Source organism: Eublepharis macularius, chromosome 2, assembly GCF_028583425.1.
Source record: "Eublepharis macularius isolate TG4126 chromosome 2, MPM_Emac_v1.0, whole genome shotgun sequence".
In the NCBI taxonomy this organism is placed as follows: Eukaryota; Metazoa; Chordata; class Lepidosauria; order Squamata; family Eublepharidae; genus Eublepharis; species Eublepharis macularius.
Window position 1 is genome coordinate 69,936,090 of NC_072791.1, and position 25,540 is coordinate 69,961,629.

Consider the following 25,540-nt stretch of genomic DNA (forward strand, 5'->3'; position numbering starts at 1 on the left):
TTATAATACTTATGGGTATGTAACATTTGGGGGGGGGGGGCTGAGTTGGCTGCATATTTCTTCCTCATTTTATGCTTAGGCTTGCTACAGTGGCCTATGTTCCTGTGGGAATTCTCTGCTTTCACATTAGTTTTGGGGCTTGGTAGTTCTGTTTGCATTTGCAGACTTTTGGCCAGTGGTTTTGCTTGTATATTTGGCTACTGGCTTCTTTGCAGTAGCCAATAAAGCACTGGATGTTTTTCCTTAGAGGAAACAATGGAGAAGTAGGATGGCTGGAGGCACCTTGTTCAGAGGCCTATAGAATTGGACACCTTGATCAAATTTGCTTGGGTCTTTAGTGGCCAGACTATGCAAATTTGGTGTAAATTGCTTGAAAAACAGCTGCTCCCCACACACCTCGGGAAAGAATCCTCCATAGGAAATGAACCCCAAAAATTCAGAATTCTGAAAAACCCAAATCTCAAAATGGTATTAAGAGATTCAAATAATCCAGAATACTGGTATGGAAATCATTCATGAAATCCAAATTCAAGGATACAGAATTTTTTCCAAGTGCACATCCCTAAAAATATGCACTTTCAGGAGCAGTTATTTTTTAGGAAGAGGAGTGGACCAACAACTATCAGGAATATTACTTACGCATCTTGCCTCCCATTCACCACAAAAGTAATTTTAGAAACTAAAGTATGTGTTGGATCTGGCCCACTTTTCTGGCTGGTGAAAAAAGGAGAAGAGTCCCCTTTGACCACCCAAAGACTACACGGGGAATGATGCGACCTGCATGGATTAAAAGTATGCGCAATGGTGGCTCAAGTAAATAGGGGAAATAGGCAAAGTTGAATAAAAAAGCTGGCTGGATGTAACCTTATGATTATTCAGCTCAAATACTTACAGAAGATAAAAATTCATGTAATTTAGAGATTGTTCCAGTTTTGCTCAACTGTATGTGGAGACCTAAGAAATATATAAACAGTTACATTTATATTTATCAAGACATGGATAAGAGGCACACTTCTATATTTTCTGTAATACGTTTCAATCCTGCTTGCACAGGGCAACATTTTAAAGCTTCTATAACAATCAACTGTAATTGTTTAAATCCCAGGCAAATACATGACGACAAACATGACTTAGGCAAATATATAACAAATATGACTCTATAGGAGAGATCCAGGCTTCTGTTAGTGTTTAGATAGGAGTTCATAATTATTTTTCACTTCAAAAATACTAGTTTGAAAATCAATGCCATGTGATCCTGACAGCCATGCAGGCAGTGGATGTAGTTGCCTTCTGCATATATCCTCCAACCTCATGCAGTATCAGAAGTTTTACTCACGTAGAGATCACACTATAGTATCACATGTCTAAAGCCCTAAAAGAAGTTTCATATCTGACCAATTAAAACATTCAGAAGGATACACATTGGCCAGTTTTCTGAAAATGGCACCTGAGAACATGTTTTGTTGTTCAGAGTGTGAGATCATAGAAACTAGCATTACATTTCTACCATCTTTAGATGAGAACAAGACATCCCATATATAAATCTGTGCCTTCAACAGATATGCAAAATGCTGACCGCAACAACCAGGTAGTCAAATTCATGCATAAATCCACTTCTAAATGTACAAGTCAACTTCCTGAAAACTCAAAATTATGTAGAGCCACCCATGCTGTGTTGTATTTGCATACTTGATGCTGTGCTGTATTTGCATACTTTATGGGTTAAATATGTCCAGCAACAGTGTCTTGTAAGTTAATGAACCTAGAGAGAAATGAACTAAGTCTTACTATCTAATCCTTTTGATTCTCTTGACATTTACGCAGAGACATTTGAGATTTAAATTGAAAATAATTTTATCTGATAGAAAGAGCAAGCAACAAGACACTTACCAGCAAGCATTCTGGACAATGGTAGATGAATGCTGACAGGATTTGTAGAGACTTTGAAATGTTTACTTTCCAGAGTATGGCCACATAAATGAATTACTGTCCTCTCCCATGAAGAGCTGTTTGCGCTACATCTCATTACTGCTAAATGACATTCCTTGTAAGCTGTCACCAACAATTTTTCCTAGAATGGGTAATATTTTTACAATTGTGTTAATTTTAAAATGCATAGCCTTTCCCCCTACAATTTAATGGGGCTTAAAAACCCTACAGAAAAATGTCTTTAATATGGCACATTTCCTGCCTCTCAGATTGGAGAAAACAGAGTTTAATATTAAACTTTTTATGATAATGTAAGAGGTACAGAAAAGCTATTCTGTAACAATATGCACTATCCGGTTGAATTTCTTTAGCAGCAGTCTTCATTTTTCTGACTGTGAGCAAAGTGTCCAGGCCCCATCCTTACAAATACCAAACAGTCAGACAACAAAGTAAGTACATGTTAACCCCTCTATACTTACCTACTTTTGAGCACCTCTACTCAGTTGACCTGCAGATGCTATTCTGAGAAGTTTCCTCTTAGAAGAACTTTGTTACTTAACCGTAAGCTTTTAATTCTGATGTTTCATGAAAGAAATACAACTCCTGAATTTGTTAGACTAATATTGTTGTGGTGCAACAAGTTATTTTTAGATTTATAAAGTGGATTACAAAGCCTTGAAGAAACAAGGATCCAATGAAAATATGTACCCATTTAGCATTTTTCCTACGGATGACTAGCTCAGTTTTGACACAGATTCGAATCCCCACACAAATCAAGAATCTCTACTTTGTAAAGTAATGTCCATTCTATGTTAGGCATCTTTCTATTACCCAAGCTTATTAACAGCTCCATATAAATTAAGAGTGGGACGTTTGCTGAATGCGGAGACTTCTACAGATCTTTCAGATTAATAAACTACTATAACAGGATTTGTCATGGTAACTGTCAAGGGTTCAAGGTGAAACAAACACTGTTGGATTAATACTGAGCAGTCAGGCCTACCATGGCCTGGGGATGGAAAGAAGGAACCTGCTCACAAGGAACCTCTGAAAATTTTAGATCATTCCATGAACAGAAGGTTTCTCTAGTATACAGTGGCATAATTTTGCTTTAAAAAACTTACATCACAAGCGCACCATTCCTGAAACATCAAAAGAACATTCTTCAACTGTATTTGAATAGCAATGGCTGCTTCCCAATCAGGATCCACTTCAATGTGTTGACCAATTTGCCTTTTTATTTCTTCCATTCCCTGTAATTACATTGCCCACACATAGTAATATTGAAATATTTTATCTAGGCATGATCCACATAACCAATTTCAAACTTATTCAGAGAGAGTAAAGTTATGATCCTAGACTAACTTACGTGGACCTTAGTTCAAACTGAATCAAGGCATTTTGTAATCCCAATTAAATATGCTTATCATCAGAGTGTGTGCTTTAAAATTTATCCTTCAACCTTAAAGGACCTTCAGGGAATATGCAGGATCCCGCTCTGTGGAAGGAGGGGTATACCTCACCCTCACACCCTCTCAGTCCACTTGCAGGTCTCTTCAACCTGACCTTATCCCGGCTGCCTTCCATGACAGCTGTCCCCATCCAGCTGTTGGTCTTACTCCTACTCCTCCTCATCTCCCCCCCCACACACAACCAACAACCCACCCTGTGGGTGGACTTCCTTTATATTCTCTCTCTCATTCCTGGCTCCACCTGCCAGCCACACCCCTCTTTTGCCCTCTAGCCTTGGCTGCTCAAGCAGCTGCACCTGGGGTAGCTAGTCTGGCTGCTTTGGGCAGCTACAGCTGTGCTCTCTTGGCTGGCTGTCAAGCCTCCTCTACTCTGAGCTTCAGGCCCCTGGGCAGCTACAGCTGTGCTCTCTTGGCCGGCTGCCAAACTGTCTACTAAGGGCCTCAGGCAGCTCTACCTGTGGCTGCTTTGCTTTCAGCCCCACCTGGTTCTGGCTGATTTCTTCTAGCCTGCCTGCAGGCTGGAGCGTGGCCCTGTGCTGCCCTTCATCTACTACAGGTAAGGCTACTGACTGTCTTGCTGCTAGCTGGCTGTCCCTGCTTCCTGGGCTTTCTCCCTCAGGTCTGATCCCCTCCTGGCTGCCCCCACTCTCCCTGCCTGGGCTCTTAGCCTCCCACTGGAGGGTGGGGCTATCCGGCTTCCACCTGCCCCATCTAACCCTCTGAGGCTTGTGAGCTTCTTTCCCTCCCTCTGGTGCCGGTGGGCTCTGGCCCTGGGTGTCTGTTGGGGTGGCTATAAACCTGTCTTCCGGCTGCCTCGCATCCCCTCCTCCCAGCAAGTCCAGGGGCTGGGCCTCAGACCCCGGACAGTGCTGCATCTTTTAATTATGTACTTGTGAAAGACACAGCATTACTTAATAAAGTTAACTTATGATCATCTGAAAAAACAGATCCTCCTAAAAATTCTTAATCTTTATAATTTCATAGAGTACATAAGTGTAATTGATCATTATTCCATCAATATATTTAGAATAATACAATTAAGCGCCTCAAAGGCAAATTAGATATGAGCCACTAATACACTGTACCTGCATGCAAGTGAGAATCTTCAGGAATGACCGGAACCCTTCCAAAAACTGTTCCCGCAGCTTGTCTGTCCACACTGTAGGCTTACTGATTAAAATGTATCTGTTGATTTAAAAGGTCCTTGTATAATTTCATGAACTTAGAAGCTACCTGCCATCACTTAAAAAAATGGCTTCAAACCGGGGATGTAGGATCAGAATTATATGGGACTGGACAAGATCCCGGAAATCTATACAGAAAAAACCAACTGATCTTGATGGCTGTAGACTAGCTGAAATGTAGAAGGGTAGATGGACATTTGACCATTGATATCCACTGCCACAATTTCATCAGAACAAGTATTTGCATTTTAGGGATTCATAGAACAGGATGCAAGAATGTAAATGTTCAGAACCTAGGCACTACTTAATTTCTAGAATCTGGTTAGCAAGTATGTCCTGATGACAGCAAAATAATATGAGAACTGAGAGGGAGGCATTATGCTGGCCTATCTGAGTGAAGGCCGGCCATAAAGCTGTGGATTCAGCCTGGTGTGGGTGACTTGGGATGAGAGGGGAGGAGGCTGAATCCAGATTCTTTTCCTCTTGTTTCCCAGCTAGGCGGGGCTCTTCTTCCATCACTCAAAAAGGTTGGGAAGGAAGGGGATTCCAGCTCAACCAAGTTCTCCTCCTCCCATCAGATGCTTCTTGTTCTCTCTCTGCCTTTTGGCAGCCTCACCCTGGGAAGAGGAGAAGCACCAACATCTTCCTCCTCTGCTTCTGGCTGCAAGGGTTTAAATAAACTCTTTGCTCCATTTACATCCCCCCCCACTCCGCTTTCATATCCCGTGGCAGCAGGCTTGCCTCGCAGGATCTTTCCCTCCCCTTTCTTGCTGGATAGATTCTTCTGCAACATATCCTTGTGGGCTGGTATTGCTTCATTGTTTGGCTCCACCAGGCCACTGTTGTGCAATGGGGGGGGGTGCCTGCCAGACAGCTCAGCAGTGGACAAAGTGGCTCCAGTCAATTCTGGTGGAAGCTGTGTTGGCGCCACACAATCTGCCACCTTGGTGGCAAGGGTGACACCACAGACAATCATTCAGATAGACAATCATTCTCTGTATTTCTGCTTCACTGCCTCAATATTTAGTTCATGGCCAATAAAATTGCCGACCATGGTTCTAAAGCAGCCAAAAACTGCTCCTTTCAGAGACAACAAATAGGAGGGCTGCTGGGTCAACACTACATTGTTTAGGAGAAGTTGTCTAATACTATACACAATATTATCCCATCAAAATATGTTTTGCAACACACATCCAAAGTCATACCGATATTTCCCCGCCTAATGCGCAAATACATAGATGAGATTAAAAAAAAAGATCTCCAGCGAAAGTAGTACATACTGTTTTCTATAAATGGAAATGCTTACTTGAGGTCACATATGACTGCATACACTCTGCTTAGTTTCTCTTGACTGTAACCCTGGAAATTGAACTTGCCATTTTTGTCCAAATATTCTGGCAGCTCTTCAAGTAGTGTCTCTGTTATGACAGTGATTACATTTTGCTCTTCAATGAGATGGCGTGCCTAAGAAGAAAAGTGCATTTCAATAGTAAGAATCTTAATTCCTGCAAAAGCAATTAAAATTTCACCCAGTTTTTATTTCATTGTTAATTCTGTACCAAAATGTGATATAAGACATCACAAAATTTGCCTGGTTTCTTAAGCACAGAGTTACTATAGGCCAAGTAGGGAACATTAGAAAGTATTTTTCTTACTAACAGACAGAAAATTTCTGAACAGCTGCTTAGAGCTTTGAGTAGGCAATAAGTAGCATTGAATTCCAGGCATCAACAGGTCAGCTGCCTATCAGCCTAATAATATCTAGACCAGAAAAACTATATAGGGTCACTTGCCCAGTTCCTACACAAAAGGTACTTCCATGCAAGAATTAACAACAAAATTGCATGTAAGTACAATGGGGGCGGGGGGGAAATCCCACAAAGTTGTATTCATATTAGTGCTTTCTGTATCTGTTGGGGTCCACGGTCATAGGTAAATCAAACATTTCTGCCACTGCATAATTTGTCATATGAGGCTACCTTTCCATACAAGATCAATCTCAGCTCATAGCTGGTGGGAAAATTTCAGCAGTCTTCCCACCTATTCCTTGTAACACTGGGGGAAAGGGGAGTTTTGATAGCCTCCAAGATCAGGGAAAAACAGTTATATTTTAACAATTCAGAGTTTTAAGGATCAAATATTATTCCCCATGAATAACTTCAATCACTGCTTCCTAGAAGCTCATTATAACAGTCAGATGGTATGTTTAACCCGGTGTTCTGTGAATGTTGTATCCATAATATCTATAAGGGTTAGAGTGATTTTATTCCCTAGATGGCAGTGTGCCATTCGGCAGTGATCCTCTAACAAATGAGTATATGGAGATATTTTCGAGCCTGTTCTTCAGAATCTTTGGTTCCCTTAAATCAGGAAATATTTTCCTGGAATAAAAGATAACTATTAATGTTATTGTGCAAAACACAAACAACAGTGGAAGAGTCTGTACAGTGCTATAATAGGTAAGATTATATAGTCCTCATGCTTTCACTAGTGAAAGAAAATAGTTGGATTTTAATTTCACTTTTCTCCCATGATTCTTGAGAAAAAAAACAAATGGGGGAAGGTAGCTTTCTCACACCAAAAAAAATATGAATGGATCCCATGCAAAATCTCCACAGATGAAAGGGAATTTTATCAGCAAAGCAGGACTTTCCTGCTCTTCTCCCAATGCAGCACAAAATGCTGCTCCTGGGGAACAGGGAACTCCCAGAAACAGAATAAGGGGAGAGATTAAAGAGTTATCAAAAACTGCCGCCTCCCTTTATTCAGCAAAAATTTCTTCTGGAGCTAACCTACTTCCTCCTGCATGTAGAGGGGCATCTTTGGATCCAACCCCAAGTGTGTATTTTAGATACAGCCATTTTATAATCCCGTATTACTGAATAATTGTTTTAGATCTAGTGTCATACACTAAAAAAAAAGATTTATTCATGTCATTTATAGTCTACCTTTCTCACTCAGACTCAAGGCAGATTACATAATGAGATTAGCACAGTCAATATCAAGGATATTTTAATAAAGAATGCTGTAGGATAAATAAATGCGAGTTTACAAAGATACAACATTAGCAAAAATCCAATACAAAATTGAAGAAATGCTGAAACAGAGCATAAACAATTCTAGGACTGACATTAGACAACATAGAACTACCCAGTAGGGTCATACCTAAAGCAACAAGTAGTACATAGGAGCACATACTTAAAACATTAGATGGTATGTACGGCAACATAGCAGTGAAGTCTATGGTCCCTAACTTGTTAGTAAAGGACACTTTTGAGATTATCTCCCTACAATACAGCCCTCCTATCTGTGCAAAATGCCCTTTTGAAGAATTCAGTTTTGCACTGTTTGCGAAAGGCCAGGAGAGTGGGGGCTCTCTGACTTCCTCAGGTAGGCCATTCCATAGGACAGGGGCCACCACAGAGAATGCACATATATGGGCAAAAAGGTCATTTTCACAGTATAGATAGTTAAATGAGTCACTGGATCCAATATAAATTTCTCTCCTTCACTGAAGGAAAGTTTAATGGAAGGGAATAATTGGATCCAACATACAGTTTTTCTCTGCAGTCTTTGCAAATGAAGCCTTTGAAGAATCACAGACATGAACTCAAGTGTTTTGTAATTCATGGTAGCAATAATATAAACAGATTCTTGTTTAGTAGCAGGCTGCTTGTCAGTCTAATAGTGAATTAAAACAAAGATGGATGTCTTTTGGTTGTGGTTCTCTAGTATCTAAGGCACTGTCTTTCCTTACAGAATTGCCCAACAGATATCATTTATGCTAATGAAGTGAAATTATATATGGTTTGCTTACTTTTTGATTAATTCTCCAACTAGTCATAGGCTAGGTTCATATGATCAGATCCAAACCTCAGGCTTACACACTCGGCCCTGCATCATCCATTTCTCTCCTCTTCCAGGAAAACATGATTTGCTGTTACGAGAAATGGGAAAGACATGGTTTGGAAAACCATGATTTCCTAACAGCAAATCAAAGAGGGAATAGCCTCTGCTGCAATAGTAACTTTTCTGGATCATATAACTGGCCTGTCTACCATTCAAAGAGAATAAACTCATATGACTGTACTTGCTTACATTCAGCCATGTAATTTGTGACTTGCCTGAACAACAGGCAAGTATTGCCTATGGCAACTAAACATGCAAGTTTTATAAAGTTTGCTTTGTTTCCTTTTATAGCAGAAATGATTAACATAGGCCCTGAATCACCATAGGTTTCCAGTTCATTTGCATGTCTTCTCACTTCCTCTGAAGACCACCATACAAAATCAAACAGCAGTGAAAAACAGAAATTATATCAATCCAAATGTAAGCAACTTCATGCTTTAGGGGTTACTTATATGCAAAATATTAACATATACTGTAACAAACACAAATGTACTTCTATAAGCTTGGATGATTAGCTGTTCATACCAATGTAGGAACAGTGAAAATCTGAACTGAAAATGCCGTCACAGAGATCTGCTTTTCATGGTCATCCCTGATGTAGTCTCTCTGAAGTGTTTTGTAATGCTGCGAAGACAAGAAAGCAAGAAATATGTGACCAACTGGTCTCACACCAGTGTGATGTAACAGTTTGAGTTGGACAAGGATCTGGGAGACCCAGCTTCAAAAATGCGCTGAATGACCTTGGGCCAGTCACTCACTCTCAGCCTAACTTACCTTAACAAATTCCATGGCAAAAAGTTTTTTGTAATCCATTTCCATGAAAAAACTGCTGAAGATTAATTCGTGTAAGATCTTTCTTGCTCCTGAAAAAATTCAATAGTTAGCATCTTTTCCACACATTTCTCTTTTATTTTAAAAGACAAGTCAACAGGAAAAAAGCAAAGTGAACATAGTGATTGAATCCAATTTAACAGTGGACCCTTTAAAAATGTAACACTTAGGTTAACAACTAAGTACTTAAGAGGAAATACTAAAGCTGTTACATATATAATAGCAAAGCCATTTTAAATATCCAACACTCACCTTAGCATTGATGACATCCAGAGTAGGCTTAGTATTAAAACCACATCATAATCCATTGTGTACACTTTTTGTTGGAGGTGGAAGGGAAATGGTGCCATAAACTAAAGGAGTATAGGACTTTAGGTAGTGAATACAGCCACTCAAGAATCCTCAACTTAGTTTGTGGCCATATCTATATATCTCACCACATACCTCTCTCTCTCTGAACTATAGTGCAGCTGTGCCATTAAGAATACCCAGCATCTTTCACTAGCATAGCAGTAGAGTTGGAGCTCATATGCCAACAAGGACCATTACCATTGTGCAGAGTAAAAAACATCCTAAGCAGAGTTACTCCAGTCTAAGCCCACTGATTTCAATTAGCTTAGACTAGCGTAACTCTGTTTAGGATTGCACTGAAAGTGTTGGACTAGGATTTGGGAGCTCTAGGTTCATATCCCTTCTCTTCCAGGGAAGCTTGCTGGGTGACCTTGAGCCAGTCACATTCTCCCACCCTAACCTATCTCACAGGGTTGTTGTGATGATAAAAGAGAGGACAGAACGTAAGCCACTTTGCGTCCCCGTTGGGAAAAAGGGCATAAATGACATAAATAAATAAAAATAAAATTAGCACTGTAGCATTCAGTTGACTATCAGACATCCCTTATAAGATGTCTTCCATTCTATTCTGTAAAGAATCTTGGAATAACATTTTTCTTTACTTTTTTTTTTAAAAAATATATTTTTATTTTCAGTTCATAGGGGGGTACAGAAGAAAAAGGGTAAAGGGGGGAAGAAAGTTAAAACAGATATATAACTTTGTCCTACAAAGATTATACAAATACAGAGTATAGAATATACTCTGAAATATAGAAATTAATTATTACACACACACCCCTCTTTATTGGCATGTCAGAGCGAAAAAGGGTGCAATAAAATTAGTTAATAGCTTCCCTGATACAGATTGCAGATTGAAGAAAACTAGCCACGTTAGAGGTTATAGAAAAGTTGTGACCAGATAGTAATTGCTGGACCTTGACATTATCAAAAAGGCTGCACCATGAATAAAGAAGTGAGTTCAAAAGTTTGTCTTGGATCTTAGAATAAAATAAACAGTATAATAGAACATGGGAAACAGATTCAATGGCACCCAGGCCACAAGGGCATTTTCTGAGTTCATAAGGGGTCCCTTGGCATCTGCCAGTGAAAATGGCCGAAGGCAGTATGTTGAATCTAATTAATTATTAAGCTGGTATATATTTTCCAGCTATGCTACACAAGCATAGTTTGAGCCTATTCCTACTTATTTTTAATATTAATAATACTAATAATAAAAAGAAAGACCAGAATAACATTTTTCCAACTTACCTTTATACAGTTTTGCATCCCAAAGCATCAAGGTGCTTATAAGACAAGGTTTCTCTGAATCAATTTCTTCTTTTAGACATGTTTGACAGATGATCTGACGAAAGTCACCTAAGCCAGGGTCATATTATTTTTACTGAGGAGTTAGTGGGATAATCATGATCCACATAAACTAGCTATTCTTTTAGCAAAAAGACTTTAGACAAAGCTTCAGATATAATATGTATGTTTGTTTTGAAAGAATGTTCTTTCTTCCACTCAAAGTAACCTTACCGCATGCCCAGTATTTCTACATCTGTCTTTACAGTGAAATCTACGGACAGGCAGCAGACATTCCCCTTGGATTAAGAGGTTTACAAATGTCCAAAAACCTTATTCTGAGCAAGCCAATATCAAGATAGACAAATCAAGATAAAATCTGGGATATTTTTCATTCTCTTCTACCCTTATACCACCACACTGAACCAAATTATGCACTCAGTTTTCACTACAGCCTCTGTTCCAGATCATTCTACTAAATTCTAGGCAGGGATCATATTTTCTGTTCAGGGCTTACTGCAAACATTAAACATGTTATACCATAAATAATGACTGGCTGTGGCACAGAGCACTCTGGAACTGCTGCAGATAGGCTTGTTTTTGTTGCACTGCTTGTCTGGTTAGCAGTCAAAATGCTGCTAGTAAGGAAATCCTTCTCTTGTCCTCTCTCTCCACCACAGCTGAACAGAAACATTTATCCTACTCATTCTGTGTGGGTAAAGGTGGTTGAAAACAGCTACTGTTCAACTACTGGTAGCAAATGCTAATGAGTATAGAAAAGATGGTTGGATCCAATTCATTAAAAATGGGAAGAAGGAAAAGGCTTTTGGCTATGGAAGAACTGCGATGCAGCATGTAACGATTTTTGTTTTTAATCTTGCCCTGGACCTTTAATTACAACTCCTTCTGTTACCTTTTACCTCAGGAGGTCTCTGGTCACCCCCACCTACCACCTTCTTCAAGTGCTCTCTACTTTACCCAGACTTTTTACTTTGACAACACCTTCCCTTTGGATTGGAATCCCCCTGCTAACACCACTTGTATTTTGCATGACCTATAAATTGCTGCTACCCAAAAGGTTTTCGCTGCCACCAAAGTCTTTTGCCTTAGATCTCATCTGATTAACTGGTACTATAGGAAGGCTTTGTCATAGATGGTAATATGACAGAATGGTCAGCATGAGTGGGCAGTTGTGAGGTTACAAAAGGGATCCTTTCTTGCTTAATCAAAAGCAGAATTTATTTATAAGAACGTAAGTGTGATGGTTGCTGAGTCTTGATAAGTATACTGGTTTCAGAATAGGTTCATAAGCTTGGCAGTTTCAGAATAGTTATATATACATTCACGGAACCAGTCAAAGACTAATTATCCACACAGATCTTCACTAAGAGAATCAGCACTCCACTTCCACTCAGCTTGCCAGACCTACATAGCATTACTTATCTCTAGATACTCAAAGAATTCCACACAGACTGCCTTAATCAGAATTTCTCAGAACTCCACACATTTCCACTGAACTTGACAAAATGTGACCTCTTTCAGGCTTCCACAAAGTTTGCTTGACTTAGCCAGAATGAACATTTTCTCAGAATTCTGACTAAAATTCCAGTTTTCTCCGCCCCCTAGGGTACAGCCATCATCCTATCACAGCGCATTCCATTCACCCATCCAGCCCTCCTCCTCCTCTCCTCAGAGGCTTGCACTGAAACCAACAGTAACAAATATTTTAAAAAACCACATTAACCAACGAAATAAAGCACACAAACTTATTTACATACAAAACATTACATAGTATTGATATTTCTCCAAGCGTACATAGGTTTTTCACACGGTCTTTAAGATCCAGGCCACAACATGATGTGCACTATTTAAGCAGCCACCACACTCATACATTATTTTCCCCCCCCAGATCCCTAGTTATTTGGATAGTCAATAAAATTCAGATTTTTCCAGTCATTATGTTCCTGATTGATCCAGAAACAGTATTATCTCAGTTGCCTCAGGAAAATAAGACATACAAACTGAAGTTTATTCAAGTAAATAAGTGTCTTTCCCCATCAGATCAGCAAATTTAATAACTTTCCAAAGGGACAGTGCTGGAATTATGACTGATGAATCCTAGAGAATATAGCCACTTTAGCAACCTGTTCAGAGTTGGGATGGAAACAAGTACCACTGCTGTAAGAACTTCTGTATAGGATAATCTTTTAAACTGCAATAATAGTTATGCCTATTTTTAAAGGAACATTTATTCAGACAATTAATACAACTGAAAAAACTTTAAGAGTCCCTTGTTGATGTTTTGGCATCTGAATACGGTACAGAACTTACTTACTTGAATAGCTCATAAGTTTATTCAACCAGGAACCAAGACGCAAAGCAAATTTCTGATGAGACATAATATCAGCATGAAGAACCTTCACAGTAAGAGGATGCTGGGAAACATTTTTTGAATGTTTCTGCAAGATAAAAATATTTCAAAAATTGAATGCGCACATATTAAGCTGTTATTGGATCTTTCCTATTCCTTTATTTTATTTATTTATTTAATTCAATTTATATTCTGCCCTCTCTGCATCAGCAGGCTCAGGGCGGATTACAATCAGTACAGTAATTTAAAATACATATAACTTTAAAATCAATAAAACCACATAAATATTTAAAACACAAAGCAGCAGACTTCTCCAATAACCACCACCCAACCATCTCCAAAGTATTTAACAGGCTGGGGGGGGGGCATGGTTTCCTCTAGTCGGCCAGTGGGGAGGCCCAACCAGTGTCAACCATACACCTGGCGGAACAGCTCTGCCTTGCAGACCTGGCAAAAGGGTAACAAATCCCTAGTCTCTTTAGACAGAGCGTTCCACTAGCTTGGAACCAGGACCAAAAAGGCCCTGGCCCTGGTCAACGCTAGGTGGGCCTCCCTGGGGCCAGGGACCATTAACAGCTTTTTGTCGCTGGATCGAAGCGTCCGCTGGAGCTCATATATGGCGAGGCAGTCCCGCAGATACGCCGGTCCCAGTCCACATAGGGCTTCATAGGTTAATACCAAAACCTTGAATCTGATCCGGTACTCTGCCAGTAACCAATGCAGCTGGCGCAATACCAGTGTAACGTGTGCATTAGAAGGCACTCTGGTGATGACATGCGCCGCTGCATTTTGGACCAGTTGTAACTGCCGGATCAAGTTCAAGAAAAGCCCTGCGTAGAGCGCGTTATAGTAGTCTAACCTAGAGGTGACCATTGCCTGGACCACTGTAGTTAAGTCGCGGGTCGAAAGATAGGGGGCGAGTTGTCTGGTCTGTCAGAGATAGAAGAACGACGACCTTGCAACCGCCATGACCTGGGCCTCCATTTTCAAGGAGGCATCAAGGATCACCTCCAGGCTCCTAACTCTCGGAGCCAGTGTAAGCACCGCCCCATCAAGTGTAGGAAGCCTGGGCCCCAAATCCACACTCCCACAACTCAAGTACAGGATCTCCGTCTTCGAGGGGTTTAACTTCAGCCGACTCTTCCTCAACCATCCAGCCACGGCTTCAAAAGCATGCTCCAGGACATCCGGGGCCAATCCAGGCCGTCCGTCCATCAACAGGTATAGCTGGGGGTCATCAGCATAGTGATGACACCCAAGCCTGAAACTTCGCATCAGCTGGGCGAGGGGGCGCAAATAGATGTTGAATAATAACAGGGAGAGTATTGCCCCCTGCGGTACACCACACACTAGTGGATAGCAGGATGACAACTTCTCCCCTAGCGCCACCCTCTGTCCCCAACCATGGAGAAAGGAGACAAGCCATTGTAATGCCGTCCCTTGAATTCCCATGTCGGCGGGGCGGTGGGTCAGAAGATCATAATCGACCGTATCGAACACTGCCGAAAGATCTAATGAAATCAGCAGCGCCGTTCCACCTCGATCCAGGTGTCTGCGAAGATCGTCTGTGAGGGCGACCAGAGGGTGGTCCCATGGCCCAGGCGGAAGCCAGACTGGAAGGGATCCAGGGCCGAGGTCTTCTTCAGGAAACTCTGCAGCTGTTTCTCTACCACCCGCTTAATCACCTTACTCAGAAACGGGAGGTTCGAGACTGGGTGGTAACTGAGTGGGTCGGTAGGATCCAGTGATGGTTTCTTTAACAGGGGCCTCACCACAGCCTCCTTTAGTGCCCCGGGAAAAACCCCAGAGCCCAAGGATGTGTTGACAATAGCCTCCAAGGAATCCCGTAGTCCACCAACACTGGCTTTCACCAGCCACGATGGACATGGGTCCAGGAGGGAAGTGGTAGGCCTCACCACCTGCAGGATCCTGTCCACCTCCTCCCTAGAGAGGGGGATGAAATGATCGAATACCAGGGGGCCTCTAGTTCACATTCCGTGTCAACTGTGGCCGGCAGATTGTGGTGGAGAGACAGGACTTAAGCTCACAAAAGCCTCACAGTTAACGGCTGAATTCAAATTTTGATGGTCTCCACTTGATAAGGAGACCAATGAACGTACCATATTAAACAATTTAGCTGGGTGTGAGCTAGCTGACGCAATGGAAGCTGCGTAGAATTCCTTCTTCACAGCTTTCACTGCTACCTCATAGGATTTCATAAATGACCTAGAAGATGTTCTTGCCTCTTTGTCCTGAGATCGCCGCTACACGCGCTCAAGTCGTCTTAGCTCCTGCTTCCTCTGCCGAAGCTCCTCCGTATACCAGGGAGCTCAGCAACTGCAGGGGCGAAGAGGATGACGGGGTGCGATTTTGTCAATGGCTTTGGAGAACCGGCTTTGCCAGTCCTCCACCAGCTCTTCCAACAAACCGCCATGGAGCATCGGTTCCCGCAGAGCATTCTGGAAACCAATTGGATCCTTGAGTCTCCGCGGGCAAGCATGCATTAGTTCCCCGCCCTAGCAGGGTGTGTGTGGCATCCCCAGCTGAGCCATCAAGACCGCATGGTCTGACCATGGCACCAACTCTACCCTATCCAGAACCACATCCAACCCCATCCCGAAGATCAAGTCTAGCATGTGGCCTGCTTTATGTGTGGGAACCAATACAAATTGGGAAAGTTCTAGCATTGCCATGGCTGACATGAGGTCCGCAGCCAAGACGGCATCGTCAGCATGGACACTGAAGTTCCCCAACACTATCAGTCTGGGATACTCCAAGGCCCACCCCGTGACCACCTCTAGGAGGCGCGGCAGGGTATCTGCTGGTGCGCTGAGCAGTCAGTACACCAAGCAGATAGCCAAACTTTCTTTGGCATTCCACATCAGTCCTACACGATCAATGCCAGAGATCTCAGGGATGGGGAGCGGCCTGAAGGAGAAAGTTTCTTGGATAAGGATTGCTATGCCTCCCCCCCCCCCCCAGCTTCCTGTTCAAGACTGATGAAGGACCGAGTATCCCGGGGCGGGGGGGGCAGTTCACCCAAGGCAACCGTTTTGCCATCCCTCACCCAGGTCTCAGTCAGGTATACTAGGTCCATATTAGCCGCTGCAGAGGTATCCTGCAGGGTTCTGGTCTTATTGTTTACGGACCTGGCATTGCACAACATCAGCGTTGAAGGGGAGTTTACTTCCCTAGCTCCAACACCTGCGTGTCTTGGGATGGGACGTAGGTTAGAAGGGCACCGAGCCTTTCTGTATCTCCATGACCTTCTCCACTTCGACCGTGTCCCACCGCCATATCTCCCTCTTCCCCAGAGGACTGGGATCCCTGGCTCCATTCCGGCCACCCTCCCTATATCCATCGCCATTACAAGACGATGTCCCACCAACAGTAGAGGATAGTATCGGCTCTAATCCAAAATGTGTCTAATACAAATATGTCATATAGTGATAGCCTAAAAAATATGTTCCACAACATATAATGGTGTCCAAGGAATCCAAGAGTAATTCTGAATTCCATAGTCAGTTTAACTTAGCTTCCTGTAAGGTAACCCAATCACCCTCCCCCCATCTAATTCCAATTCAATTTCCCACTCCTGACCTTGCCATTTAGTTTCATAAAATCTAGTTTGCAGCAAGATTTATTTTTCCTATTTCTTTTTTCCCCTCTTCCTTTTTCCATTTATTTTTAGGAGAAGCTCTGTTGAGATTCTCTATAATTAGGGCCACAACTAACTAACTAATTTCGTAATAAAGGCAACAGTCCAATTAAACTCTGGGGCAGTATACAATTCAATTCATAAACTATCAAATTATGCTTAATCAGTACAGACTCCAATTTCAATTCACAAACAGACCCAATTTACATCCCAACCCATCCCCCACTGCTGGCCAGAGTTCATTGTCTTTAGGTCTTTAATTGTAGCGTAGTTCCTCTTATTATTTATGGCGGTAGTAAACTAGTTTTTCATTGGCGGAGCTCAAAGAACAGCCCACGCTTCTACTGCCATCTTAGCCATCACAAGCAGGTGGAGCTTGTTCTTCTTGGCTCTCTCCCTCCCTCTCTGGAAGCACAAGGCTCCTGGGCAGTGTTCTTAAAGTGCCCCAGGCGCAGAGAAGGGCGGGACCGAGCAACTCGCTCACTCACCACAGCAGGCAGGAGCTTGTTCTTCTTCACTCTCTCCCTCCCTCTCTGGCAGCACAAGGCTCCTGGGCAGTGTTCTTAAAGTGCCCCAGGCGCAGAGAAGGGCGGGACCAAGCAGCTGGCTCACTCACCACAGCAGGCAGGAGCTTGTTCTTCTTCACTCTCTCCCTTCCTCTCTGGCAGCACAAGGCTCCTGGGCAGTGTTCTTAAAGTGCCCCAGGCGCAGAGAAGCGCAGGGCTGAGCAGCTGGCTCACTTGTTCTTCTTCACTCTCTCCCTCCCTCTCTAGAAGCACAAGGCTCCTGGAAGTGCCCCAGGTGCAGAGAAGGGCGGGACCAAGCAGCTGGCTCACTCACCACAGCAGGCAGGAGCTTGTTCTTCTTCACTCTCTCCCTTCCTCTCTGGCAGCACAAGGCTCCTGGGCAGTGTTCTTAAAGTGCCCCAGGCGCAGAGAAGCGCAGGGCTGAGCAGCTGGCTCACTTGTTCTTCTTCACTCTCTCCCTCCCTCTCTAGGAGCACAAGGCTCCTGGAAGTGCCCCAGGTGCAGAGAAGGGCGGGACCAAGCAGCTGGCTCACTCACCACAGCAGGCAGGAGCTTGTTCTTCTTCGCTCTCTCCCTCCCTCTCTGGCAGCACAAGGCTCCTGGGCAGTGTTCTTAAAGTGCCCCAGGTGCAGAGAAGGGCGGGACCAAGCAGCTGGCTCACTCACCACAGCAGGCAGGAGCTTGTTGTTCTTCGCTCTCTCCCTCCCTCTCTGGCAGCACAAGGCTCCTAAGCAGTGTTCTTAAAGTGCCCCAGGCGCAGAGAAGCGCAGGGCTGAGCAGCTGGCTCACTTGTTCTTCTTCACTCTCTCCCTCCCTCTCTAGAAGCACAAGGCTCCTGGAAGTGCCCCAGGTGCAGAGAAGGGCGGGACCAAGCAGCTGGCTCACTCACCACAGCAGGCAGGAGCTTGTTCTTCGCTCTCTCCCTCCCTCTCTGGCAGCACAAGGCTCCTGGGCAGTGTTCTTAAAGTGCCCCAGGCGCAGAGAAGGGCGGGACCAAGCAGCTGGCTCACTCACCACAGCAGGCAGGAGCTTGTTCTTCTTCACTCTCTCCCTTCCTCTCTGGCAGCACAAGGCTCCTGGGCAGTGTTCTTAAAGTGCCCCAGGCGCAGAGAAGCGCAGGGCTGAGCAGCTGGCTCACTTGTTCTTCTTCACTCTCTCCCTCCCTCTCTAGAAGCACAAGGCTCCTGGAAGTGCCCCAGGTGCAGAGAAGGGCGGGACCAAGCAGCTGGCTCACTCACCACAGCAGGCAGGAGCTTGTTGTTCTTCGCTCTCTCCCTCCCTCTCTGGCAGCACAAGGCTCCTGGGCAGTGTTCTTAAAGTGCCCCAGGCGCAGAGAAGGGCGGGACCAAGCAGCTGGCTCACTCACCACAGCAGGCAGGAGCTTGTTCTTCGCTTTCTCCCTTTCAATCATTTGTTTTAAGATCAATACAACTTTAACTTTGGGATCAACTATATTTATCAAATGTGACAGAAAATATAAATTTCTCAAGAATGCTTTAAAACATTAGTATCTTAATACAGCCAAGAAAACAGTCATATTAAATTCATCTATCTAAACAACTGAACAAATTACCTTTATTTCTTCTTTTGCTTGCTGACAAGCAACATATGTCCCTTTCATAACAGCCTTCCGACCCTAGTTAATTAAAAAAAAAAAAAAGAGGTGGTACTCTTAGGTGAGGGGACTAATAGAACCAGCTTTATTCAACTATGGAAACAAAGAAAGAGGTGGAGTAGAAAAACAGTTAAGAGTACTACTCTGAATTCACCTTTTGTTAAAAAAAACCAACCGTAAAAAAAAATAAAAAAATAAATTAAAAAAAAACCAACCGTGTTGCTAAAGTCACACAAAAGAATTAAATGCAACAAGATAGACATTCCAAAATACTAAACAAAGAATATTTGTGCTTATTGGGATGTTGCCCAGTGATGTACCTCCACCTTGTATACTACAAAGCTTGTAATTGGAATTTTTTGTTTTGTGAACGAAGTGGCTCAATTACAAACTTTAAATAAAACTATGTTGTCCTTAGTTGCAAATGTAAAGTTTGCAGTACTACAAATAAAAATAAGATATCATTTATGGCACCTGTATTTCTTAGAAAAATGACACATAATGCATGCATCTGCACCTCTCATAATCTTGCACAGATTTAAGTTTTCCTACATAAGAATACACTGTACAGAATCTGTATACCTAAGGACCTTGCTCAAGATCAACCAGACACACCTTTGCAGAATGATCATTTTGTATTATCACAATCCTAAAGACAAGAGGCAACACTTCAGGAATCTCATGCTAAATGACATTATATGGGAGAGGGCAAAACAATTATATCAAGTACGGCTGACACACTATTACAGGATAGTGCAATATTAGTACTTGTGGGACGTAATATCTTGTTCCTGTTGATAAGATCCTTTTGTAATGATTAAACTACATGTACAGTAACAATACAGTTGGCTCTGTGACAAATGGACTACAGTATGTCACAATAAATGGTATATATACTAACTTCTTTATCTATAGCAGTAGTATACAACTGGGCCTCTCCAAGCTCACAGCCAAGAGCTCTTTGCAGACTGTAGATAACATGATCATAAGAGTGATGCTCATCATTGAAAATGATACAGTAGTATTTGTCCATCTTCTCTCTATTGGAAGGACACAAGATGTAATTTAGTGACCAAAAAGAAACTAAAATAAAGTCCAACATAAATGTTGGCAACACAATCACTATAAGCCAACATATAAAAGATGAGAGAAATCAATCAACATGAGAAAAAGGAGAGGAATTCATCATCATTTGATTCTTAGAATTTACATGTATTTCTCTAATTTAATTTAGAACCTGTTCTTAGATGGGGTTAAGCTTTCCATGGTAGATCAAGTTATGAGCTTAGGGGTGCACCTGGACTTGGACTTGATGGTGGATAAGCAGGTTGTTGCCGTTGTTAGGAGCATCTTCTTTCAATTGCATCTCACTCGTAAGCTATCACCTTATCTAGGCCCTGCTGGCCTGACTATGCTAGTACATGCTATAGTAACTTGCAGATTGACTGCTTTAATGCACTCTACACAGGGCTGTCTTTGGAGATGTCTCTAAAGAGTTCACTGGTGCAGAATACTGCAGCAAGGCTCCTCTTCAAGAAGCCACTCAGAACATTTAACTCCAGTGCTTCATCAACTGCACTGGCTACCTACTTGCTTCTGGATCCAATTCAAAATGCTTGTTATTATATCTGAAGCTCTTCATGGCCTAGGAGGGCCCCCATACTTATCAAACCTACAGCATACTTCCCTGAGCCGTTTATACTCTTCAGACAGCCTTCTCTTTAAGGTGCCCTCCCTTAGGACTATTCAGATGACTGCTGTAAGATCATGGGCCTTTTCTATGGTTGGCCTAGTTCTTTGGAATGGCCCAAAGGAAGGAAAGACTCATTCCCTTGCTACATTTAGGAAGGCATGTAAGGCAATCTTCTCCAAAGAACATCTGGTGGTGGATAAGCTTTCCACCCAATTTGGCCAAGATTTTGCTGAGTATTTGGGTAGCTGAAGGTTTTTAAATTTGTAAATTGTGTCTTAATTTTGTTAATTTATGCTTTTGCAGCTTTGTTGCTACATGTTTCTCTGCCTTGCATACAAGGAGATAAGTTGGAAAAGAAATGCTTTAAATAAATAAAATGTTCTAAATTATTCTTGTAAGATTTAATGATAAGCTAAAGACCAAACAAGTGAACCCACAAACCTACATCATCACCTGGAGCATTCCTCAATTTAGAAAGAATCATAATCACACTATTCCTCCTCAAAAATAAAAAGGGCTGGTAGCTGCACTTTTAGGATATATAAGAGTGCCCAGCAGCAGCTAACGGCAACAGTAATACTGCTGACAACAATTACTGTATTTGTCCCATACAGAGAACAGCCTTGCAAGAATTTAACTGTATCTTATTTATCAAAATGGAAGCAGCGTCAATTCTCTCCCATTTCTCTTTTTAAAACTTACAATGAGAACACAGCTTTAGGGTAGTTATACGGGGAACTGACAGTCAGGTGGTGAGGGTGATACTTATACTTGCCATACTGGCTGATTTGCTCCTGCAACAGAGGTTGTTGTTTCTTCCAGTAAGATTTACTTTCAGTTTCAGAGGTTGGTTGGAAGGATGGAAAGTGGGGGGGGGGGGGAATTTGCAGGGTAGCATCAATGGGAAGGTTTATTCATCTGCCCAGTTATCACATACAAATGCCCCTTAGAATTACCATCATAAGGGACATATTGAGATAGGAATGCCAGATTTTCCTTGTATCATATAAAGTTTATTATTACATAAAAGTGTGATGCTAAACAGAACCCATATCACTATGAGACTAAATACACAGGAAGATTGGGTATGGATGTATTAAGCACTAGATCCTGACAAACAAATGATCCCTTATCTCCAAGATCCAACAGTTTTAGAAGATGAATTACAGATCCACAATTGCAGGGTACCTAAATTATGTGGTACTTTTCTCCTTTTCCATTTATTATCTTGCTTCAGCTTTCCTTATTAAGCAACTATATGTCTGTCTAGTCCTGAATAAATACTGAACAATTGTCAGTGTTTTATTTACTAATATTTCATCACTAATACATTTCTAATGGGGGCAGAACAATTTAAACAAAAGCTGTGGAAATATGGGACTATGGGGGAGAAATAAATTTTGCACTGACTCAAGTACTTGACTTACCTAGTCATAAGTTCTAGAGGCAACTCCTTCTCTTCTTCCCAAACAGTCATATCTACAATATATTTTATCACTGACGGGAAGATTTTTCTTGCTTGTGACAGTAGTTTTTCGTTCAGCTGGCATTCAGAGCTCTGCAGAAAGCAGTAAGATATGCTGAAAAGGATTGTGATTGCATATATATCAAAATAAGATTTGGAAATATTGCAGACAATTTATATCTAGAAGAGGCAACAATCTGCAATATTATTCTGCTGAAAAGCAAAAATAACATACATTCTCTGCTCCAAGCACACAAAAAGGAAATTTTGTACTTGAAGACTTAATAATGAGCAGTTAAGTTTGAAACCCAGCTAGCAGTTACATACCCTGAAGTATATAACAACAACATTTGATTTATATACCGTCCTTCAGGATGACCTAATACCCACTCAGAGCAGTTTACAAAGTATGCCATTATTATCCCTACAACAAAACACCCCGTGAGGTGGGTGGGGCTGAGAGAGCTAGAAGCTGTGACTGACTCAAGGTCACCCAGCTGGCTTCAAGTGGAGGAGTGAGGAATCAAACCCGGTTCTCTCTTAACCACTACACCAAACTGGCTCTTAACTGCACTCTTAACCACTACACCAAACTGGCTCTTAACTGCACTCTAAACCACTACACCAAACTGGATAAATATATACATGATATATTTATCATGTAGCACATGTTAAGTACATATTTATCATGAAGTAATATTTATCATGTGCCAATTATCAGAAATATACTGCTATCAAAATTACACAATTATTAACATTTTTGATATAAATACAAAAAGGAACACGTCTTCCCCATTTACTGTACTCAAAAATGTTACCTCCTTCACAGCTCCAGCTGCTCCAGGCTCATGGTTTGCACAAAGAGGTCCAGCTTTCCAAGCTTCAGTATCCCCACAGTCACAAAATCCTCCTCCTGTGGAAGTGTTCATCTAAAGAAATGCAAAGCATCAAATGTAAGAAGACACCCATACGTACATTTGCATCACCAGCACACAGTCTCAACACACAAACAGTTCCTTCCTCTTACTATCCATCCTTCAGAATCTAAAAGCAAATTAACCTCTGAATGTAGGTTTGGACTCTGCCTAGTAAATACTCTGCCATATACAATTCATGAATTACTTCATCATTAATACTTCAGCTCATGCCCCCATTCTAAACATTTAAAATTTTGAACCAGTTGAGATTCGGTTTCGTTTTTGCGGCCATGTCGGACGCTCTTCTTGGCAGGTCCAGGAAGAAGCGGCCGAGCCGCCTGGCCGGGCGGCTGATCTGCAAAGGTTAGCCCCCAGACTCTCAGGCAGGGAGTCTGAGTCCGGGGCGCGGCGGGAAGAGCCCTCTGACAGATCAAGGCAGGGGGTAAATTGCCCGTTTGTCCCTATGGAGGCCGGCAGACGAGCGCAGCACCCAGTGTGCTGCCGGGCCATGGAAAACGGCAAGGAACAGGATTAGGCAAAAGCCTGCAAGTAAGCGAATCCCTTCTGTTACTACAAGCGTATGTGAGGAGTGGTGGGGTCTGAAGGTCAGAAGACTCGGATTTTCCCCCCCTCGTAGAGTCTCGGAAGACTGGCGGTTTCCCCCCCCCCTAAAATGGCAGCGAAAAAGCAGAGTCCTGCTCTTGGCAAGTCAGTTACGGCGGCCTTGCAGAGGGGCGAGACGCTTGAGGAACTGGTTAAAAGAGTGGTTATGGAAGCCATAAAACCCTTTGTTGACAAGCTGAATGAAACAGATCAAAGGGTGGGCTTAATTGAAAGCGATGTGAAAGCCATTAAAGAAGCAGCGGGGGGGGGGGGGCAGAGAAGTCTGCCCGGGAAAGTGCGTCACTTATGAGAGCAACGAACAGGGAGCTGAAGCTGGTGGAAAACAAGCTGATCGGACTGCAAGTGGAGCGAACACAGACCATTTTGCGTCTCCAGAACGTTAAAGAGGAGGAAAACGAGGATTTGTGGGATCTTGCCTCGGAACTCTTAGCGACACCCGCGAGGGCAACTAAAGAAGAAGTGAAAAGCGCCATTTTGGGAGTCCGTCGGGCATCTTCAAAATATGCAATGAAGCGGCAGCTGCCTCGTGAGATTGTTATTGAGTTTTCATCTAGGAGGGTCCGGGACAGTATCCTATATAACTCTTACAATGTGGAGTTGGACTTTCTGGGAAATAAAGTCAAGATATTGAAGGACGTTCCATTTTTAGTTCGGAAGAGAAGATTTAAGTACAAGAAGTTGGCAGCTCTTTTGAGGGAATGTGACATAAAGTACAAATGGCTACTCCCGGAAGGAATCGGGTTTACTTATAAAGATCAAGCTTACAAGATTAATTCGGAAGATCAGCTAAGGGATTTTGTGGAAAAAAATCCAGAATTTGGACCAGACACCAAGCAAAAAGAAGAGGATCCGAAGCCTGAAGGGAGGGGGGAGGCAATGAGCGCCGCGGCGGCAGCTGCTCAGAGAGGACTGCGTCCGAGGCCCGGGAGAGGGAAAAAGATTTAACTTGAACTGTAATTTGTAATTTGTATGATCAACCACTCCGTCACTACTTTATTAAGCTATTTTCTTATTATGGCAGTATGAAGGGAAAGCATTGAAGTGTAGTGTTTAGTGTTTGTAGGCTACCTTCCCTTTTTTCCCACCCCCCCTTCCCCTTTTCTTTTTTCTCCCTTCTTTTCCTTCCCTTGTGCTATTGTAGTCTTTTGTAGTTACTGTTGTTGTAGTTTTATATGTTAGATATTGAAAAATAAAAAACTTTAAAAAAAAATTTGAACCAGTTGAAATATCCATACCATGTTCAATGCAAATTACTCTCTTGCATATGATACAGCAAATTCGATACCAGTCTTTCTGCAAAGCTGAAGCCTTAACATTGGCTACCATAAACCGTTCCCTTTACAAACAAAAGTTATTTTAACATTTTCAATGTCTGTACTTTCAAATGTTGTTCTGTACTTCAATTTGAATATGTTAAGTAATAAAAAATTATTTCAATAAACATAACATGAGAGCTTCTATAGCACAGTAGTTAAGTGGTTTGGCTGCGAATCAGCACTCTACCAGTTCGAATCCCACTACTGCCATGAGCTCAGTAGGTGGCCTTGGGTAAGCCATTCCTCTCAGCCCCAGCTCCCCAGCTGTATTGTGGGGATAATAATAATACTAACTTGTTCACCGCTGTGGGTGAGACACTAATCTGTCTAGAAGAGCAGTATATAAGCACAGTTGTTATTATTATTTATTATTTTACTATTTATTATTTTATTG

At 42.3% G+C, this 25,540-nt stretch overlaps 1 protein-coding gene across 3 annotated transcripts in view; it reads right to left on the reverse strand.

Moving 5' to 3' along the window:
• UBR1 (ubiquitin protein ligase E3 component n-recognin 1) overlaps positions 1 to 25,540 on the reverse strand; it is a 138,008-nt gene that overhangs the window by 81,842 nt on the left and 30,626 nt on the right. For all 3 annotated transcript variants that reach the window (XM_054971048.1, XM_054971047.1, XM_054971049.1), the window contains exons 4-16: positions 23,108 to 23,218; positions 22,252 to 22,382; positions 20,033 to 20,171; positions 19,090 to 19,152; positions 13,296 to 13,419; positions 10,925 to 11,032; positions 9,269 to 9,357; positions 9,020 to 9,118; positions 5,892 to 6,049; positions 4,487 to 4,586; positions 3,054 to 3,182; positions 1,891 to 2,071; positions 893 to 954 (exon numbers count right to left, since the gene is read on the reverse strand). In XM_054971048.1, coding sequence (XP_054827023.1) covers positions 893 to 954; positions 1,891 to 2,071; positions 3,054 to 3,182; positions 4,487 to 4,586; positions 5,892 to 6,049; positions 9,020 to 9,118; positions 9,269 to 9,357; positions 10,925 to 11,032; positions 13,296 to 13,419; positions 19,090 to 19,152; positions 20,033 to 20,171; positions 22,252 to 22,382; positions 23,108 to 23,218 — 1,494 coding nt within the window. The remainder of the gene's footprint in view (positions 1 to 892; positions 955 to 1,890; positions 2,072 to 3,053; positions 3,183 to 4,486; positions 4,587 to 5,891; positions 6,050 to 9,019; positions 9,119 to 9,268; positions 9,358 to 10,924; positions 11,033 to 13,295; positions 13,420 to 19,089; positions 19,153 to 20,032; positions 20,172 to 22,251; positions 22,383 to 23,107; positions 23,219 to 25,540) is intronic.